Raw genomic sequence first — 17531 nt, forward strand, 5'->3', positions numbered from 1 at the left:
CCGGCTCACACTTTTAATCCCAGCACTTTGGGAGGCCAAGGTGAGAGGATTACTTGAGCCCAGGAGTTGGAGCCCAGCCTGGGCAACATAGCGAGACCTCATCTTTACAAAAAATAAAAAAATTAGCTGGGTGTAGTAGCACATGCTTGTTGTCCCAGCCACTCGGGAGGTTGAGGCGGAAGGATGGCCTGAGCCCAGGAGGTTGAGGCTGCAGTGAGCCGTGACCGTGCCACCGCACTCCAGCCTGAGCAACAGAGTGAGACCCTGACAGAGTGAGATCCTGACTCAATAAAGAAAAAAAAAAGCCACTGCCCCTCTCTGGACCTCGTCTCCTCATTGAAGCAATGGGTATTAGATAGACGGTCTCCTACTCTGAGCCCTGGGCCCTGATCTTGGCCACAGCTTCAAGCACAAGAAAGGAAAGAACTCCACTTTGTTATCACCCTGGGTAGCCAGGTCCCAAACTCAGCAACATACACCCCTGTCCCATTCAAGCTGCAGTGGGAAATGCCAGTGCCCCCATTTCACAGGTGACTAGATGGAGGCTTAGGGAGGTGACATGACCTGCTTGGTCTGGGGTCCATTTTGAACCTACGTCCCTTTGGCTGTGGAGCCTGCATGTGGCTCCCCCACGAGACTGAACAGGCTGGGCCAACCCTCCACACGGCTGGCTCCCCCCACCCTTTATCTAGGTCGGGATGCTGGCCCCTGGAGTCGCTGCCCTGCTGACTGTGGGCCCTGCGGACCTGTGGCCAGCTGTGGACGGGGCGGGCTGAGCACCAGGACTGTGTGCCGAGGGCAAGAGACTCCGCGGGGATCTGGGTCTCGTTTAGAGTCTCCGTTACTCATCTGAGAGCACTTTGGGGGTCTCTTGACCCAGCCTGGGGGCTGAGGGGTGGGGCCGTGAGGAACAGGGTGGGCAGAGGGTGCAGACCCGGGCTTGGAGGGGTCGGCGGGCGGAGGATGGGGCAGATCAGTGGGGCCCCCGAGGCAGTTGTTGAAAAGACCATGCTGTCTCCCGTCCCTCGTAGACACCTCTACCTGCCACCCCCACCCCAAGACTGGTTGCATTTCCCACTGACCTTTGCTAAAGCGTTAGCCGACTCGGAAGTGCTTGCACCTAACAGAGGCTGCTAAGGCGGAAGTGAGCTCATGATTGCCCCCACCCGTCATTAGCACCACAAGCACAGAGACCACGCTGGGCACCAGGACACAGACCAGTGCTGGGCAGGTAGTAGGCTCTCAATAAGACATTGGGAAGGCAGGGAAGGAAGGCAGGCGGGAAGAATTTGGATGGCAGCTGAAGCTAAGCACTAAGCCCTCCCAGTGGGACTTGCGGCTCAGACCCCTGGAGACCGGGAGCATGGGGGGAACTTTCTGGCTCAAGGAATGATGGAGGAATGACAGGCAGTGGGAGGAGCTACCTTTTCCTTCATTGGACAAGCACTTTTTTCTCTTTTTATTTTTTTTCGTTTTAATAGAGACAGGGTCTTGCTGTGTTGCCCAGGCTGGTCTCAAACTCCTGAACTCAAGTAATCCTCCTGCCTTGACCTCCTAAAGTGCTGGGATTACAGGCGTGAGCCACCGCGCCTGGCCTGACAAGCACTTACTCAGCTACTGAGCACCTGCTCTGTCAGGCAGTGTTCTAAGTGCTGAGGTTACCAGTGAACAAAGCCAAGTCCTCGGTCTCTTGGAGTTGATGTCCTAGAAGGCATGACATGAGAAGGTGATCGGTGGGGTGGAGAAACCCACACAGGGGGATGAAACGCAACAGAGTGACTGGGCGGGAGGAAGGGGAGGGCTACTCCAGGTGGGTGACAGTCAGGGCAGTCTCTCAAAAGAAGTGATGCCTGAGCTGAATCTGAAGGATGAGCAGGACTCAGCCAAGCAAAGAGTCAGGGGAGGAGCACACCTGGCTGAGGAAACGGCTGGTGCAAAGGCCCTGGGGCTGAGGTTGAGAGGTGGGCAGGAGTCAGGGCCTATGGAGGGTTTGCCTTTCATTCAGAATGTGAGCTGCGTTTCCTGAAGGCATTCAGTAGGAAGAGGACTTGATCAGATTTACTTTTTTTTTTTGAGTTGGTGTCTCACTCGGTCACCCAGACTGGAGTGCAGTGGCCACTCCGGCCACCGCAGCCTCGACCTGCTGGGCTCCGGCGATCTTTCCGCCTCAGCCTTCCGAGTAGCCGGAATTACAGGCACGCGCTACCACGCCCGGCTGATTTTTTGATTTAGAGTAGAGATGAGGTCTCGCTGCCCAGGCGGGTCTCGAACCCGCGGGCTCAGGCAATTCACTCACCTCAGCCTCCCAAAGGCGCGGGATTACAGGCTGAGCCACCGAGCCCGACTGATAGTGCTTTTTTTTTAATGCAGCGATGTTTCAAAAACTAAACACGACTTTTCTGATTTAAAACATAGAATACTAGGATGCAATGGTTGTGTATGGCATTCTAACTCCACAGGACACTGCTATAAGACTTATAAGTTAACGTGGAAGAGGAAATCTTCCATTAACAATTCCTACAGGGACGAAATTTATACAGCGTATCAGCTAAATCCTCAAGTGGTTTCTTGCCCCAGAATTTTCTGACACTGCAGGTTAAATAAAAGTGTTTAATCATTTTCAGTCAAATTTTCAGGCACTTAAGTCAGATCCTAGAAAGGAATATATTAAAACACGGACATTCTGCACTATCAACCCACAGGGAGATAGGAAGACCTTATCAATAAACATATACGGGAGGGTTTGCAAAATACTTTAGGGAAATCAGAATACTTTATATGCATTGTATCTCATTGGATCAGGCAATTTAGTAAATCCAACAAATAATTTATCTTACTAATATCACATCATATTTATACAAATTGTTTAATGTCATTTGACATAAAGTTGGTTTCATGCCTTTTTAAAGTAAATCTATGAGTTCTTATATATTTTTCTCATGTATATTATTCCTTAACGCAACAAACATTTTTATTAATTTCATGATATGGGTATAAGACTGTACCAATTTATATGGCCTTACATTTAACAATCGTCTATAAAATTATGTTTTCCAGGTTTTCCTTCTTGAAAATAAAATGCTTGCCATTATCTATTTCTTTAATATACTTTTAGTTTTCCAAAATGGTAGACAATAACTTCAATATTAAAGTCATTTGGTTTTTTTTGAGATGGAGTCTCACTTTGTCGCCCAGACTGGAGTGCAGTGGCCACTCCTGGCCACCGCAGCCTCGACCTGCTGGGCTCCGGTGATCCTTCCACCTCAGCCTTCCGAGTAGCCGGAATTACAGGCGCACGCTACCACGACCGGCTAATTTTTTGATTTATTGTAGAGATGAGGTCTCGCCTGCCCAGGCGGGTCTTGAACCCGCGGGCTCAGGCAATCCACTCACCTCAGCCTCCCAAAGGCGTGTGATTACAGGCTGAGCCACCGAGCCTAGCTTATTAAAGTCATTTAACAAAATAATTCAAGTGCTTTTTATATACCAGAAACTGTCTTGGGTCTATTGCCTTAGTGACCTTTAGTACATTTCTTACAGCTCTTAAGTTTTAACTTATACAGAACAACATATCTGAAAATGGAATTTTAATGGTTCTGCCTTTTCTCTGGAAGATGTTTTCTTTTAAGCATCTTCTGTAAACTCTGGGCCTAACCATGTTTCCAGTTCTTTATTTATTAGAAACAGCTATCTCCTTAGAATATAGGTTTTCTTTATGCATCAAATATAGTATTTTTCAGCTTTTTCTCAAATGCAAAAGGACTCACAGGACTTGTGTATGGCCAAAATAACTCCCCTGCCTTGTCTTTTTTTTTTTTTTTTTTTTTTAGAGCTGGAGTGCAGTGGCACACTCAAGGCCACCGCAGTCTCCACCTGCTGGCCTCAGGCGATCCTTCTGCCTCAGCCTTCCCAGTAGCTGTAACTACAGGCACGTGCCACCGTGCCTGATTAATTTTTTTTATTTATTGTAGAGACAAGGTCTCACCAAGTTGCCCAGGCTGGTCTCGAACCCCTGGTCTCAGGCAATCCTCTCGCCTAGGCTTCCCAAAATGCTAGGATTACAGACATGCGCCACTGCGCCCAGCTTCCCCTACCTTGTTCTAGTTTTTTTTTTTTTAATGCCACCTTTTCAGTGAATCCTCTGCTGACCACACCATATAAAATTGCTTTCTTTCTTATTCTTTCTTTTCTTTATTGTTCTTATCACTTTTTTCATAGTAAAATATTTGATTATTATAATGATGCTTGTTTTGAATGTAAGCCTCATAGAGGAATAATTTAATTTTTGTCCATAACTTTAACCTTAAAGCCCAGACTGTTGGCTGGCACCTAGTAAGCACTCAAGGAATATTTGTTGAATAAATACATTTCCCTCCAGAATACTTTCCTACTCTCCAGTATTGCCTAATTCTATTCTACTAATTCTTCGGCTCTCACTTAAGGCCATGTATAGAAAACTTTTTGACCTTCTAGAACATGTTAGGTAATTTAGCAATGCATATTTTTGTCACATTGAACTCATCATGGCTGTAACTATACATTTGATTATATGTGATTAGTACAGGTCCAGGAGGACATATGCCAGAACGTTTGTCCTGGCTCCTCCCTCACCATGGTGTCTAAGCTGCCGTCCTGGCAGAAAACTGCTTCTCAGTATGTTTCCTGACTAAATGAATTATGGTGGAGTTTAGTATCACATACTAATTCTAATTCTTAAATGAGTCCCTACCTATTTGCCTAATCTCTGCCATCACTTTCAGTTCTTTGAGGGTACCACACTTACTTGATCTACCATTTTCCTTTCCTAGAAACTCTATTCACCTCTGCCAGTACTCCGTAAATACACATTTTTAAAAATAATTTCCTATAATATTATTTAGATTCTAGCTTAAACATCACTTTCCTCAGAAATCATCTTATGCCTTCAAACATCAGTTTAAGTTATATTAATCTGCTGTTGCAAAAACTTATTCCTGTTCTTCAGAAATAAGTTATGTTTATTCTTTAATATTTGCTCATTTTAAAAATAGTTTATGAATGCTTATTTTCTATACTAGGTTGCAGGTACCAAGAGAGCAGTTGCCATGATATGTGCCTACGATGGTGACCATGGATGACACAGATTTTGCATCTGATCCACCTCAGAAAGCCTGAGAAATGGTCACCATTTCTCTAAGTATCTATGGAAGACAATAGGCTCACCATACCCAATCTCGACAGAGAAAGTATTGACAAATGTTCTTTTTTCCATTGTTTTATCTGTTACCCAGCACAATCTGCTGGACATTGAAGGAACATAACAAATACTGTTTGAAAAAAAAAAGGATGTGAAATTCTTAGAAAAAGATATGGCAATACCCTCCAGGATTGAAGATTCTACATAAATTACCAATTTTAGTAATTTAGCAAGTATATTTTTCAACAAAAGTAGTTAACAAGCATCATTGCTTATAAATCAGACTCTCTAGGCACTGATATTCTGGAAACCTCTCAAGTTAAGGACAAGGCTCTAACCTGTGGTGACATTGCTGAGGGACAAGCTGAACTTCTGAGAGAGAGAGGGAGAGAGAATCAAATTAATTTACAAGAGAATGAGCTTTTCAGATATTATCCTTCATAAGCAATGTCATCCATAAGCATATGGTCTGACCTTTTAAAAAAGACTTTAAAAAGTATATTAAAGTTAAAGAAATTCTAATATATCAAAATAATAGTATTCCCAGAACAAATCAATAGATGTAAAGATTTTTTTTGGAGAATTTTTAGAATTCTAATTCAGGATGTTACATATGCATCTCTTTCTTATTTTACTAAATGGGGAAGTTCCTTCCTAGTTTCTCCCATCTGCACCTCTTTGCTAAGGACCACTGGGTATCTTTTTCGATCCTCTGGATGGCATTTCAACAGAATTAGAACAAAATAGATGAAGGCATTGTGGTAGTATGGCAGACCATGGAAGAGGAAGAAAAGGTCTTGAGGAATAAGTTATGTATTTGACCAAACTGTGCTCCAATAAAACTTCACAAGGATGCTTCTCAGATTCCTGGTGATTTTTGTTGTTGTTGCTGCTTGGGGTCCATATACCTGCTTTTTTCCCCTATAATTCTTCTAATTACCTCTATCAAAATTCCTCTGGGTCTATCATGAAACATATCTTATCACATGCCTAGGGTATTTATGTTGTTGCTAAATTTCTTTATCTTTTTATGCTTTATCATTCTATACTTTACTTATGTTTTTATATTTTAAATTATTTCTCTTCTACTCCTCCTTCTTTACTATCATCTCATTATCTTCATCTTGCTTTTAAACATTAAACTAGGTAAGACAAGATTATATCCCTTGCAAAGAACCTGAAAAAGAATAATCTGTATTTAAAAGTAAATTAAGAACTGAGTACTCCAGAGCAATTCCAGACAATGCTTTAAAAAGGTATGGAATCCAAGTGTGGATTTCCTTGGAACTGAGAAAACTGATGGGATAAGAAGAAAGAAAAGTTATAGCAGGGACTTTCTTTTCATTTAATTTATTTTAATGCTGCTTTTTAAGATACAAGTCTAAATTATGTAAAAATCAGATCGCAGTAAAAAGCTATGTAAAGGCAAATAAGGATATCAAAGGAAAAGGGGACTAAAAAGAGAAAAGGAGGCCAGAAGACAGTGGCCATTAAGAGTTTATGTTAATTGGGGATAACCAAAACACTTTCAATTTTCTTACTTGATGCCTTTGCACTAAAGAAATAAAGACAGAAAATAAGGTGAAAATGAAAGAAAATAGGATAATGAATACAGTAAATCTTAGGCTCACCACTCTGTGAGTTCTATGGACTGTTTTTCAAGATATCTTAATCCCATAAGAATTACCTTGAAAAAATTATATTGAGAAGCTAGTTTTAATGAATCAGATAATGTTTTGTTGCTGTTATTTTAACTGGTAATACTCTACGATTTAGAAAAAATGTCTGCCTTAGTTGTGTGTGTGTGTTTTAACCAGTAACTTTCCTCAAATCCTGCTCCCCAACCTTCTTTTTTGTCTGAAATTTTCTGATGAACATTGAGTAGCAGATTTTTACTTATTTGCAGTTAGTTACTATTATATCAAAATCATAGAATTTCTTTAAATGCAGCACTTCAGCTGGTTATGAGTACATGTGATTATCTGTACAATATAATCATATATTCAATGATATATTATAATACCTGGTGTCATAAGCCTTTTAAAAATGTTTCTGCAGTTTCATTGAACGTTAAACAATTAACATGAGCCATCAGTATATATTAAATGCCCAGTTGTAGTAATATCCAATCTATTAATTCTCGAGATTTCCCCTTTGTCATTTCATGATGGAGAATGAGATAACATTGTTGGAGATTAGCAGTCTAAAGCAACAACCTGAGGAAATGACATTTCACTAGAATAAAAAAAACACATTTCACACAATAAGAGAATAAAGCAGAGATAAGGATTTAGGAAAGCGTGTTATAGGTTAGGTAGGAGAAACTATGTTTAGAACTACTTTGGGCTGATAAAGCCGTTTAAACCCACATTGATTGGATCTTGAGACATTTCAGTCGTTTTCACTCCTGTCACAAAGGAAAAGTAGATATTTGGTGAACAAATTAAATGCCCAAATATTACCTGTAGGTGTATGTTTATGAAAGCACTCAAAACAATAAAATGTGTTCTCCCTTAATGTTGATGTTTTGGTGTATCCACATACACCCTTTTAATTTTTTTACAGTAGCATTTTATTGTTTCCCATTTGGAAGCAAAAACAAAAATATTAAAGTGTTCACATAATATTTATTTACTATATGTTAGCTGTGTTTTCAAAAACACAACTACTATCACTCAGATTGAAAGAGGGATTGAAAACCTAAGCATCTACTCCAACCAGACTTCTATGACTTTAAACATCCTGCCATGCTTTCATCAAGACTACAGCTGAAGGCTTCCAGAAATAAATATCGTGATAGCATTCCATTTTTCACTATTTAATTGAATGCTTATTTTTCTTGTGTTTTGTATTTTTGTCTTAGACTGTTGGTTTGAAGCGTGCATATATTGTATTTTTCAGACTAGCTCTCTATTACATATGGTTCAGCATAATAAAAAAAAGTTAATCTGCACTTGTGTATTTCACCAAAGACCAGACAACTATTGTGAGCAAACTGTGTACAGTTAAGGAAAGGGAAATATGTACAAATGGAAAATAATCTGAATTAACTTTAATGCATACATTTCATTCAATATATTTGTAATATAAAAACTGCACTCTAAATTTTAATACTTTTCAAAAAGTAATTAACTATTTGGAAGTTCATTTTTAGTTTATGAAAGGAAATAATCTGACCTTAAGCTGTTCTTCCAAAGCAGCAGTTGCATGATCTCCACTAGATTCATCAACGACCACCACCATGTGAGTAAGAGAATTGACCCTGACTTGTTCCTGTTCTAGATCTTCCTGAAGAACCTGAAAGATAAATTTGTTCAATGAATTAAAATTGTACTTTGATATGTATGCTGAAATAATTTTCCCAATGGATATGTTTTATTTTTTCAATGTCTTAGGTAATACAATTTTTATTAAACTAGAACCAGTCCAAGCAAATTTTCTGCCGGTAATCAACAAAATCTACAAGTTTCTATTGTTATTTTAACTTGAAAGTTGATAAAGAGGCTACATGTTGGGAATGGTACAGTCTTGTTCCTTATCTCTTCTCCTCTCACCTTTTTAAGGACTTTTCTACTAAAACTACTTGTACCTCTTATATCTTCAAGCTCTCCTTCTCGACTGAAATTCTCCATCACCACACAACTAAAACTACCTCGAATCAACAAACTCTTCTTGCTACTTTCCTATTATGTGTTGATCTTGCCTGAAAAAATATGTGTTTTCTGTAGCTACTTTCTCCACTTACTGATCCTACTACTCGCTTTGCCCACTTCACTGACTTTCAGGTTCCATATCTAGTAGCCATTTTTTGATAGCATCTTACTTGACATTTTGACTACTCACCTAACTGACCACCTCTTCATTATTCATTATTAGTACCCTCTTCTCTTGACCTTCATGTGCTACCTTCTGATTATGCTTCTACCTATATGCTGCTTTTTAGTTCCTTTACTGGTTCCTTTTCTTCTGCTCAAACTATAAATCAGAATTCATTCCTCTGTATAAAAACCAGTGAATTCATATTACACTATGAAGGAAAATCCAACTTCTTTTTCTGAAATCTTGATATGATCTAGCATTTGCCTACAATTCCAATCCTTGTATACTATTCTTGCTCTCTCACACTGCTTCAGACATACTTATCTTTACTCTTTTCCACAAATAAGTCAAGCTGTTCTCTCTCCCTGATTTGCTTTCTCCCCAGATCTTTACATGATCTCTCCATATAATTCAGAACTCAAGCTAAGTATTAACTACCCAGAGAGGTTTTCCATGCTACCTAAAGGTGTTCCCTGGTTATTCTCTGCTTCTGTCATTTTTTAATCATAACATTGTCATAACTCAATATTTTCTTGTGTATTAATTTAGTCGTGTGTGTTTTTTCTCTACTTACTGTAATATATAATCCACTAGAACATAAATGTTCTCTGTCCTCACTTTACACTCTAAGCAAACACAGATCAATAAACATTTGTCAAATAAGTGTTGCCATATGAAGAAGTGAGGACAATATGCACAGATGAATTTGGTCCTTCTTGGCAGCACAAAGATTACAATATAGTAAGGGGAATTAGTTATTTTTAGTGTAAATACAATTACAACTAACCTCAGCAGAAAATGACCACTTTTTTTTAGCTTAACCTGAGAATAAAATCAGAATAATTCAAATCCTAGCTTTCTAACCTGCAAACGTGACTCTGAAAAAGTTATTTTCTCTCATGAAGAGGTCCCAAAATAGTACTTCCCAACTTTAAAAAGTAAAACAAAACATGGCATACAATTTCTTTTTTTTTGCAAAAATAAGCAAAGGTAAACAGAGGAATACAGTGAGGGTAAACAAAAGAGCAGTAAGCAGAGGATGCTGTTCTCGAACCAAATATTTTCCATCTGGGCACTTCAGATACACCAAGACCTTACGCTGCTACACTAATTTTTATTGGGATTTCTCTGAATAGGTTTTAGAAACTTTTAGTCACCGAATTTGCTTCTTAGAACATCTTGTTATATAACACAAGGATGGAGCTGTAGGTTTGGAATGTTGCCTATTACTTTCGGCAAACTTGCTTTCCCTACTTATAAAACAGTGACACTTGGCATCTATTAGTCTAGTTCTTGGTTATTCAAACCCTATGGCAGCTATGAGGAAGTTTAATAGAATGGCTGAATCACAACCTTAAATGCATGAGAATTTTTATCCTAGGCTTCTTATTTTTCAAGCCTCAACATTTTAGAACACTGTAAAAATCACTTCTTTTTACTTCTCCTCTCTAGATTTTCATGCTACATTTTCAAGAGAAGCAATTTAAGATGAAATGACTATGCATCTATTTCATGTGTGGAGTCTATACTGTCTATCACAGCTTTGACATTCCAGAGCTAACACTGGTTAATAAAACTCTTTCTGCCATGAGGCAGAAAATGGAAACATTAGCATTCAGAGTTGTCCTTGACAGTCAAGTTGAGTCTGTGTTTTCTAAGTTATATAAGCCAGGACTGGGAACATTTTAAATGTGTCAGCCAGGAATTTTAAAAATTAAAATAATAACTTGGTGGCCAATGTGTCATATGTTGGTTTTGTGAATTTAGCCAGTTATTTTTTCCTCCTATTTAATGAGTATATATAATTACATATATTAGGAAACAATGCCATACTTTTCTCATTTTTACACATAAATTATTTTCAGCAAAGAACTATTTTAAAAAATCAATGTTTGATCCATGGCATGCTTACTTCCTGACTCAGATTGAGTCTTCTAAAAGCATATGTGGTCAAATGTACTATTTACTCTCTCTGTTACTTAGATATCTAATTTTGTTTGCCTGTTTATTTGTTCTAAAATTAGAAATGGTATTCTTGCCATGTTGATCTATGGTTCACAGGTTATGCCCTTGTAGGAGGGCTAGCACAAGGTACCATTAAAGCTAGCCATGAGTTGACAGCCTTAACATCAAACACAAAATAAAGGGACATGTAAAGGCTTTCCACAGTGACTAAGAATCCTGAAAACTGCATAGCACTGGGGTAGATTTGCATAAGCTGCATTTTATTAAATGTTATTTCCAGTATCTTATCTTCTATGACTTAAAAATTTATCTCTTCTTTCTCTTCTACTCAGGGATTAAACTAAAAAAAGTTTAAACTGACTTTTTTGCACATACCCAATAGTTACAAGACAGAAGTTACTGCAAAATTGAAAGCATGTGTCCTATTTTCTCAGGCCTCAACTCCAAAAGCAAATATTAATGAATATTACAAGATTAGCTAATATTTTCAATATCAGTCATAGACAGAAGATTATAAAATCTAGAGTCTATTTTTTAAGCTGATTCCTACAAGTAGCAAAATGCCAAACAAAAAAAGGTAGAGTTAAACAGTTAAATTAGTCTGCCAACCTAGGTGTCTATGAACAATTGCCTTGATCACTGAGGTAAAGAATGCCTGCTTGCTTCCCTAGTTGGAAGACACGTTTTCTCAGGACTACTATTTTAAAAATACACTGTTTTGTAAAGCTATATGTACTTAAATTTTTAGTTAAATATTGACATCTTATGGATTTGAATTTCTCATAACTGGATTTATACAATGGAGATTTACAGTTGATCTGTTAATTAAGCCTGAAATATGAGCCAATTTTTTCCAGATATAGCTATATCCCTAGAGAAGTATACTAAAATATTTGCCTACCAGAAAATGTTAACTTCAAATTAAAATGCTGTAATATATGATAGTTAAATATTTTTTTCTTATTAAAAGTTTATAATTTATACACATATATGTACACATGTACACACATACTAGGTATTTATTATGCATTTCTTTTCATTATTTCTATTTAAAAAGTGATTTGCAAAAATGCCAGATTTAAAAAATGCCATACTCCTAATTAAATTTCTATACCATTATTAGAGAGATACAAATGTCAGTGATGTTTGCTCTCTAATGTCAAATAATAATTTTTCCTCATGACAAAAGAAAAGGCCAACAGTGAAATTTAACATTAAAAATGCTTAGATTTGACAAATTTAGACTTTGTTATACCACTGTGAATAATTGTATTTCTTCTAAATAATTCTCTAGTTAAAGAACTTGACAAAATTTGTTACTCCCAATAGTACATGTTTCCGATTTTATGATTTAAATGACTTTTCTTCTACTTTCTTCAAATGTCTTTAGTGGTACTGAGTTTTTCTGACTTTCATTCATGCCAAACTGATTTTCAAAAATAGCTTAAAACAACTCTAGAGTCATTTCAGTGTTTACTCTAGACCTATGCTATCTTACCCTTTCTAAGCACAAATGTGAAATAATGTTTAGGAAATGACAACGTAGGAAAATATAAGGCTGGGGAAATTTTTGAATTTCATGTTTAGAGGTCAAGAGCAATATTGTTTTTAAAAGAAAAGGTACTTTAATTGAAAACAAAACCAATGTTGGGTCTCTTGTAAGCTCCATGAGAGGAGCTTTTGTTTTATTACTGATTCCTCTGGTTATAGTATAGGCTCAGCTATCAGTAATAGGAAAGGGCAGCAGTTACCTATATATATAGTTTATTTTACTCATCTTCCTACGTCATTGATTAACCAACAGAAAATTGTCAACACTTGTGGGTCCTACACACACACACGCACACATATAGAAACAACATAGACCATGTGGTTGCATGGATTCTAAGTCCATCTACAGTCTACAAAAGAAAAAAAAAACCTTAAAATTAATATAGTTACAAAGATGTTCAACAACAAATATTAAGTTTAAGTGGTTTGCAGTGTTTAAGCCGAGCTGAATAAATGTACACAGAAGACTAATGAGAACAGAATTTGTATCAAATATAAAACTAGCAAAGGACCTTAATAAATCAGAAGTTTCTAGACTAAGGGTTAGTCAACATCTAGGAAAGTAATGTATTAGAAAAGCTGCCTCAGGAACAAAAATATCCCTAGATACTAATGATCAATTAGCTAATGCAATACATCTAGACATAATTGTTTTTTCAAAAGAAAGCTTCAAACCCAAATCAAAATATATTAGAATTTTTTTAAAAAGGAAATGATGTGGAGGTAAGCAATTTATTTTTCTTGCTCTGTTTCCCCCATGGCCCATTCTTACTTTCTTCTTTCTATCAACTCTGGGCACTGGGCTGGTCTCCATATCCCCTGCTACCCTGAATAAATTAATCTGGAAATAACTTTCAATTTTATGTTCAGTCAAATATTCTATTTTCTAAGCCTGACTGTTCACAGTATTGTATAGCTACCATGACAATCTACTAAAGGTGTGCAACTTTGTTGTAAATTTACTGAATATTTTTAAATAAGCTTCCCCAACAAGCTCTTCTAGAAGAACCTTTGAGATCCACTTACTTAAATGTGACTGCAGAGTATTATTAGTCTTTATATCAGAAATTATTTTTATTGTTATAAGTGAATATTTATGTTTTTTACCAACTTCTAAAGCTACCAGAGGGGGTTCTAAAAGACCATTTCGGTGAAGAGATTTGAAAGATTGTAAAAGCACTAATTGCTTCTCAATAGTAGAAAGGGGATTCAATAAATATTTTGAAAACTGTTTTTAGAAACAGAATAGAAAATTAATGTACCCAAACATGTTTCAGAATATATGTGGAAAAGGACATAGTATGAACTCGGTTGATCAAAAATATGTGCATAATCATGAGAAGACAGTATAACTGTCATCAAAATTATAGGATCTGAAGTAAAATTTTCTGTGTGTGATTCCTGGATGCATAACTAACCAGCTATGGGACCTTGAGAAAGCTGTGAAACACACCAGGTCTCAGATTCCTAATTTGTAAAATTCATAAATAAGAATACGTATTTATTTACATGGTTAGGAAGATTGAAGAAGGTATAATTACATTACATCTTGCATGAAATAAAGTATACACTCAGTAAATATTAGCATCTTGTTAATTTTTTAAACCTATAGGCATATTCAGAAAAATATTTTAAACCAAATGGCAAGAACCCAATATTCACCTATTTTACCCTCATCTAATACATTCTGACCATTATCTTCTAATAAACCTCTGAGGTACAGAACTAACTCAAATTATATCAAGGACTTAAATGTGAAACCTCAAACTATAAGAATCTTAGAAGAAAACTTAGAGAACACCCTCCTGGACATTAGAGTAGGCAAGGAATTCACAGCCAAATCCTCAAAAGTAAATACAGTAAAATCTAAAATTGACAAATGGAAGCTTATCTGATTAAAAAACATATACACAACAAAAGAAACCATCAAGAAAGTAAGGAGATAACCCACAGAATGAGAAAATATTAGCAAGCAATGAATCTAAAGAAGGCCTGATATCTAGGAAATACAAGAAACTCAAATGGATTGACAGAAAAAGGGGGGGGAAAGCATTAAAAAGTGGGCAAAGGACATGAACAGGCACTTCTCAAAGGAAGCTATATACGCAGGCAACAAACACATGAAAAACGATCAGCCTCACTAATCATCAGAGAAATGCAAATTAAAACTAAAAGGAGATACCAACTAACATTGGTGAGAATGGCTATCATTAAAAAGTCAAAAAACAATAGGTGCTGGCACGGACTGCAAAGAAAAGAAAAGACTTTCGCACCGTTGGTGAAAATGTAAGCTAGTTCAACTTTTGTGAAAAGCAGTATAACAATTTCTCAATGAAACAAAAATTGAGCTTCCATATTATCCAGCAGTCCCTCCTTTGGGAATATACCCAGAGGAACATAAATTACTCCACAAAAAAGGCACCAGCATATACATATTTTTGCAGCACTTTTTATGATAGGAAAGACATGGAAGCAACCCAGATATCCGTTAAAAGTGGATTGGATACTCCAGTCAGGGCGACAGAGTGAGACTCCAACTCAAAAAAAACCCAAAAAACAAAACAAAACAAAAAAGTGGATTGGATAAAGAAAATGTGGTACATATACATGATGAAATATGATGTAGCCATATAGAAGAACAAAATCACGGCTTTCCTAGCAATAGGGACACAGCTGGAGACCATCATACTAAGTGAACTATCACAGAAACAAAGAACTGAATACCGCATGTTCTCACTCAAGTGGGCTCTGATCACTGGTCTCATGAGCACAAGGGTGGGATCAACTAACACTGATCACTGCTAGAGGAGGGAGGGCAGGAAGGGGGAAGAGGCACGTGGCATCACAGTAGGTACCTGGTCCACTACTGGGGTAGAGAGGGCCAGCTAGAAGCCCAAACTTCCCCTACGTGCAATCTACTTATGTCATCAATCCTCAGTTTTACCCCACTCTAAGCTAAAACAAAAATAATGAATGGATAAATGGATTAGCAAAAATTTGATATAAAATGTGACTTTACAAACCCAGGAGAAGAATTACTAAGTTAAAGCAAAGTTATAAGATCTGGAGAAATATGTAACAAGTATTAAATCCTTACATAATACTTGAACTTGCAAATTATTTACATGAAATTAACACAAGTAACTTCAAACTACCTGACCTAGTGGTATCATACATTGTTAAAAATAATTAGAAGTCTGGGCTCAGTGGCTCAGCCTGTAATCCCAGTACTTTGAGAGGCCAAGGCAAATGGATTGTCTGAGTCCAGGCAACTTGGCGAGACTTCATCTCTACAATAAAAATCACAATTATTAGCCGGATGTTGTAGCACATGCCTGTAATTCCGGCTGCTTGGAAGGCTGAGGTGAAAGGATCACCGAAGCCCAGCAGGTTGATGCTGGGATGTCCGGGAGTGTGCCACTGCACTCCAGACTGGGCAACAGAGTGAGACTCCAACAAACAAAGGATGGTCAAAGATATGCCATGGAGTACAGAGGGCAGACCCTAATCACTAAATTATAGGCATCAATTCTCCTGCCTCTTTTCTTTCTACAATCCATGCATGCATCCATTTATACATTCTGCATGTAGTTACACCATTAATATCAGAATAAATTGAACACCAAGGACATTTAATAAAAATTGTAAAATGCCTTTAGCCCGACTTTATTGAAAAAGAACGTATTATTAGGAGGGGGGCTTAGGTTGGAAGGTTTTAGACAGAGCACAGAGAAAATGATATGCATTGATTGGCTAACAGAATATAGTTTTGAAATTCAGTTCCACTGATTATCCTCCTACTCAGACAGTATTGCCATTCTCATTATAAGCCAATTTTCCTCTTGATTTCTTTTTGGGTTCTTTTGCCTCTATTTTAAAGAAAGTGCTATAGGATTAATGTTGACAAATCATTCCCTTAAGCATTTTACTTCTGAACATTTCATGCACAGACACCACTAACATGCGCTTTCCCTCCTGCTTACTCTGAGCTTGAAGACTTGCACGTACCCAGTCTCTGTCTCTTCCATCCAAACATTCCCAATCTAGGATACCGAGTACCACAATATCCCCAAATCTCTTTGCCACTTCTCTGTATTTGCTCTAGCCTCTAGGATCTCAGGTAGAATCAAGCTTCACTGGAATCTCAGAATGGAAAGGTGTGGGTTCAAAGGCAGACAGGTCAAATTTAAAATCAGAGTCTATCAATTACTACCAAAATTACCTTAAACGACTCCTTAACCTCTTTAAACACATTATTTGTCTGTAAAATTAAGGATTAAAATGTCTCCAGGGCAGGATTAGTAGTGGAGTTAAATGAAGCATAAGAATATGCTAGCACAGTGCTTAGCAGAATTGGTCGATGATGAAGAAATGTCTATTTTCTTCTATTTCTGACATCATTGTATCATTCCAATCTTAGATCAAGATCCATGGAAAGAGAACTTCTGAGCATCAAGTATTTATTCTCAATACATTAGCAATCATTACATATGTTTTAATTATCCAGTATTCTAAATGTGCTGAAACTGTATAACATCATGTAAAAATATTTCATTTAGTAGATTGTTTTTTCATTCTTACCAGATATGAACTAGATCTTAATTATCAGCAGAATACAAAATTTCACTCGGTATACATTATTATCAGTTTCATTGGATTACTGAGTATTGGCAGTTGTATTCGTAGAAATGATTCTGTTCATAACAGAACTATTAATCATAAGATATTAATATTCTGTAGTTAACAAGTTTATATTCTTTACACAAAGGCAGTAAGTACCATATGCAACTTCATATAGAATGGGATTTATGGGTGTGCATTTTGTTGTAAGACACACGAATATATTTAAGAAAATTACTGCTTCCTCTAACATTATTGTTCTCTTTTTTTGTGAACTTCAATAAATCCTGACTCCCCATACACTTTTTTTGTGCATCATTTTAAATGCTAATCTGCATTTTATTAGTGCTATTTATGTATCTCTTGCTCCCAGTTAGTTAGTTGGTGCCTAAGATAGTGA

General features: G+C 37.2%; 1 protein-coding gene across 1 annotated transcript in view; it reads right to left on the minus strand.

Annotated features, from left to right (window-relative positions):
• Positions 1–684: 684 nt before the first annotated feature.
• Positions 685–17531, minus strand: part of LOC103259874 (dystrophin-like) — a 118163-nt gene continuing 101316 nt past the window's right edge. The window contains exons 7-8 of the mRNA XM_008057533.1: positions 8354–8473; positions 685–1041 (exon numbers count right to left, since the gene is read on the minus strand). Of these exons, the coding sequence (XP_008055724.1) occupies positions 685–1041; positions 8354–8473 (477 nt within the window). The remainder of the gene's footprint in view (positions 1042–8353; positions 8474–17531) is intronic.

The sequence above is a fragment of the Carlito syrichta genome, unplaced genomic scaffold (assembly GCF_000164805.1).
Source record: "Carlito syrichta isolate Samal-C Ts95f unplaced genomic scaffold, Tarsius_syrichta-2.0.1 Scaffold303045, whole genome shotgun sequence".
NCBI lineage: Eukaryota > Metazoa > Chordata > Mammalia > Primates > Tarsiidae > Carlito > Carlito syrichta.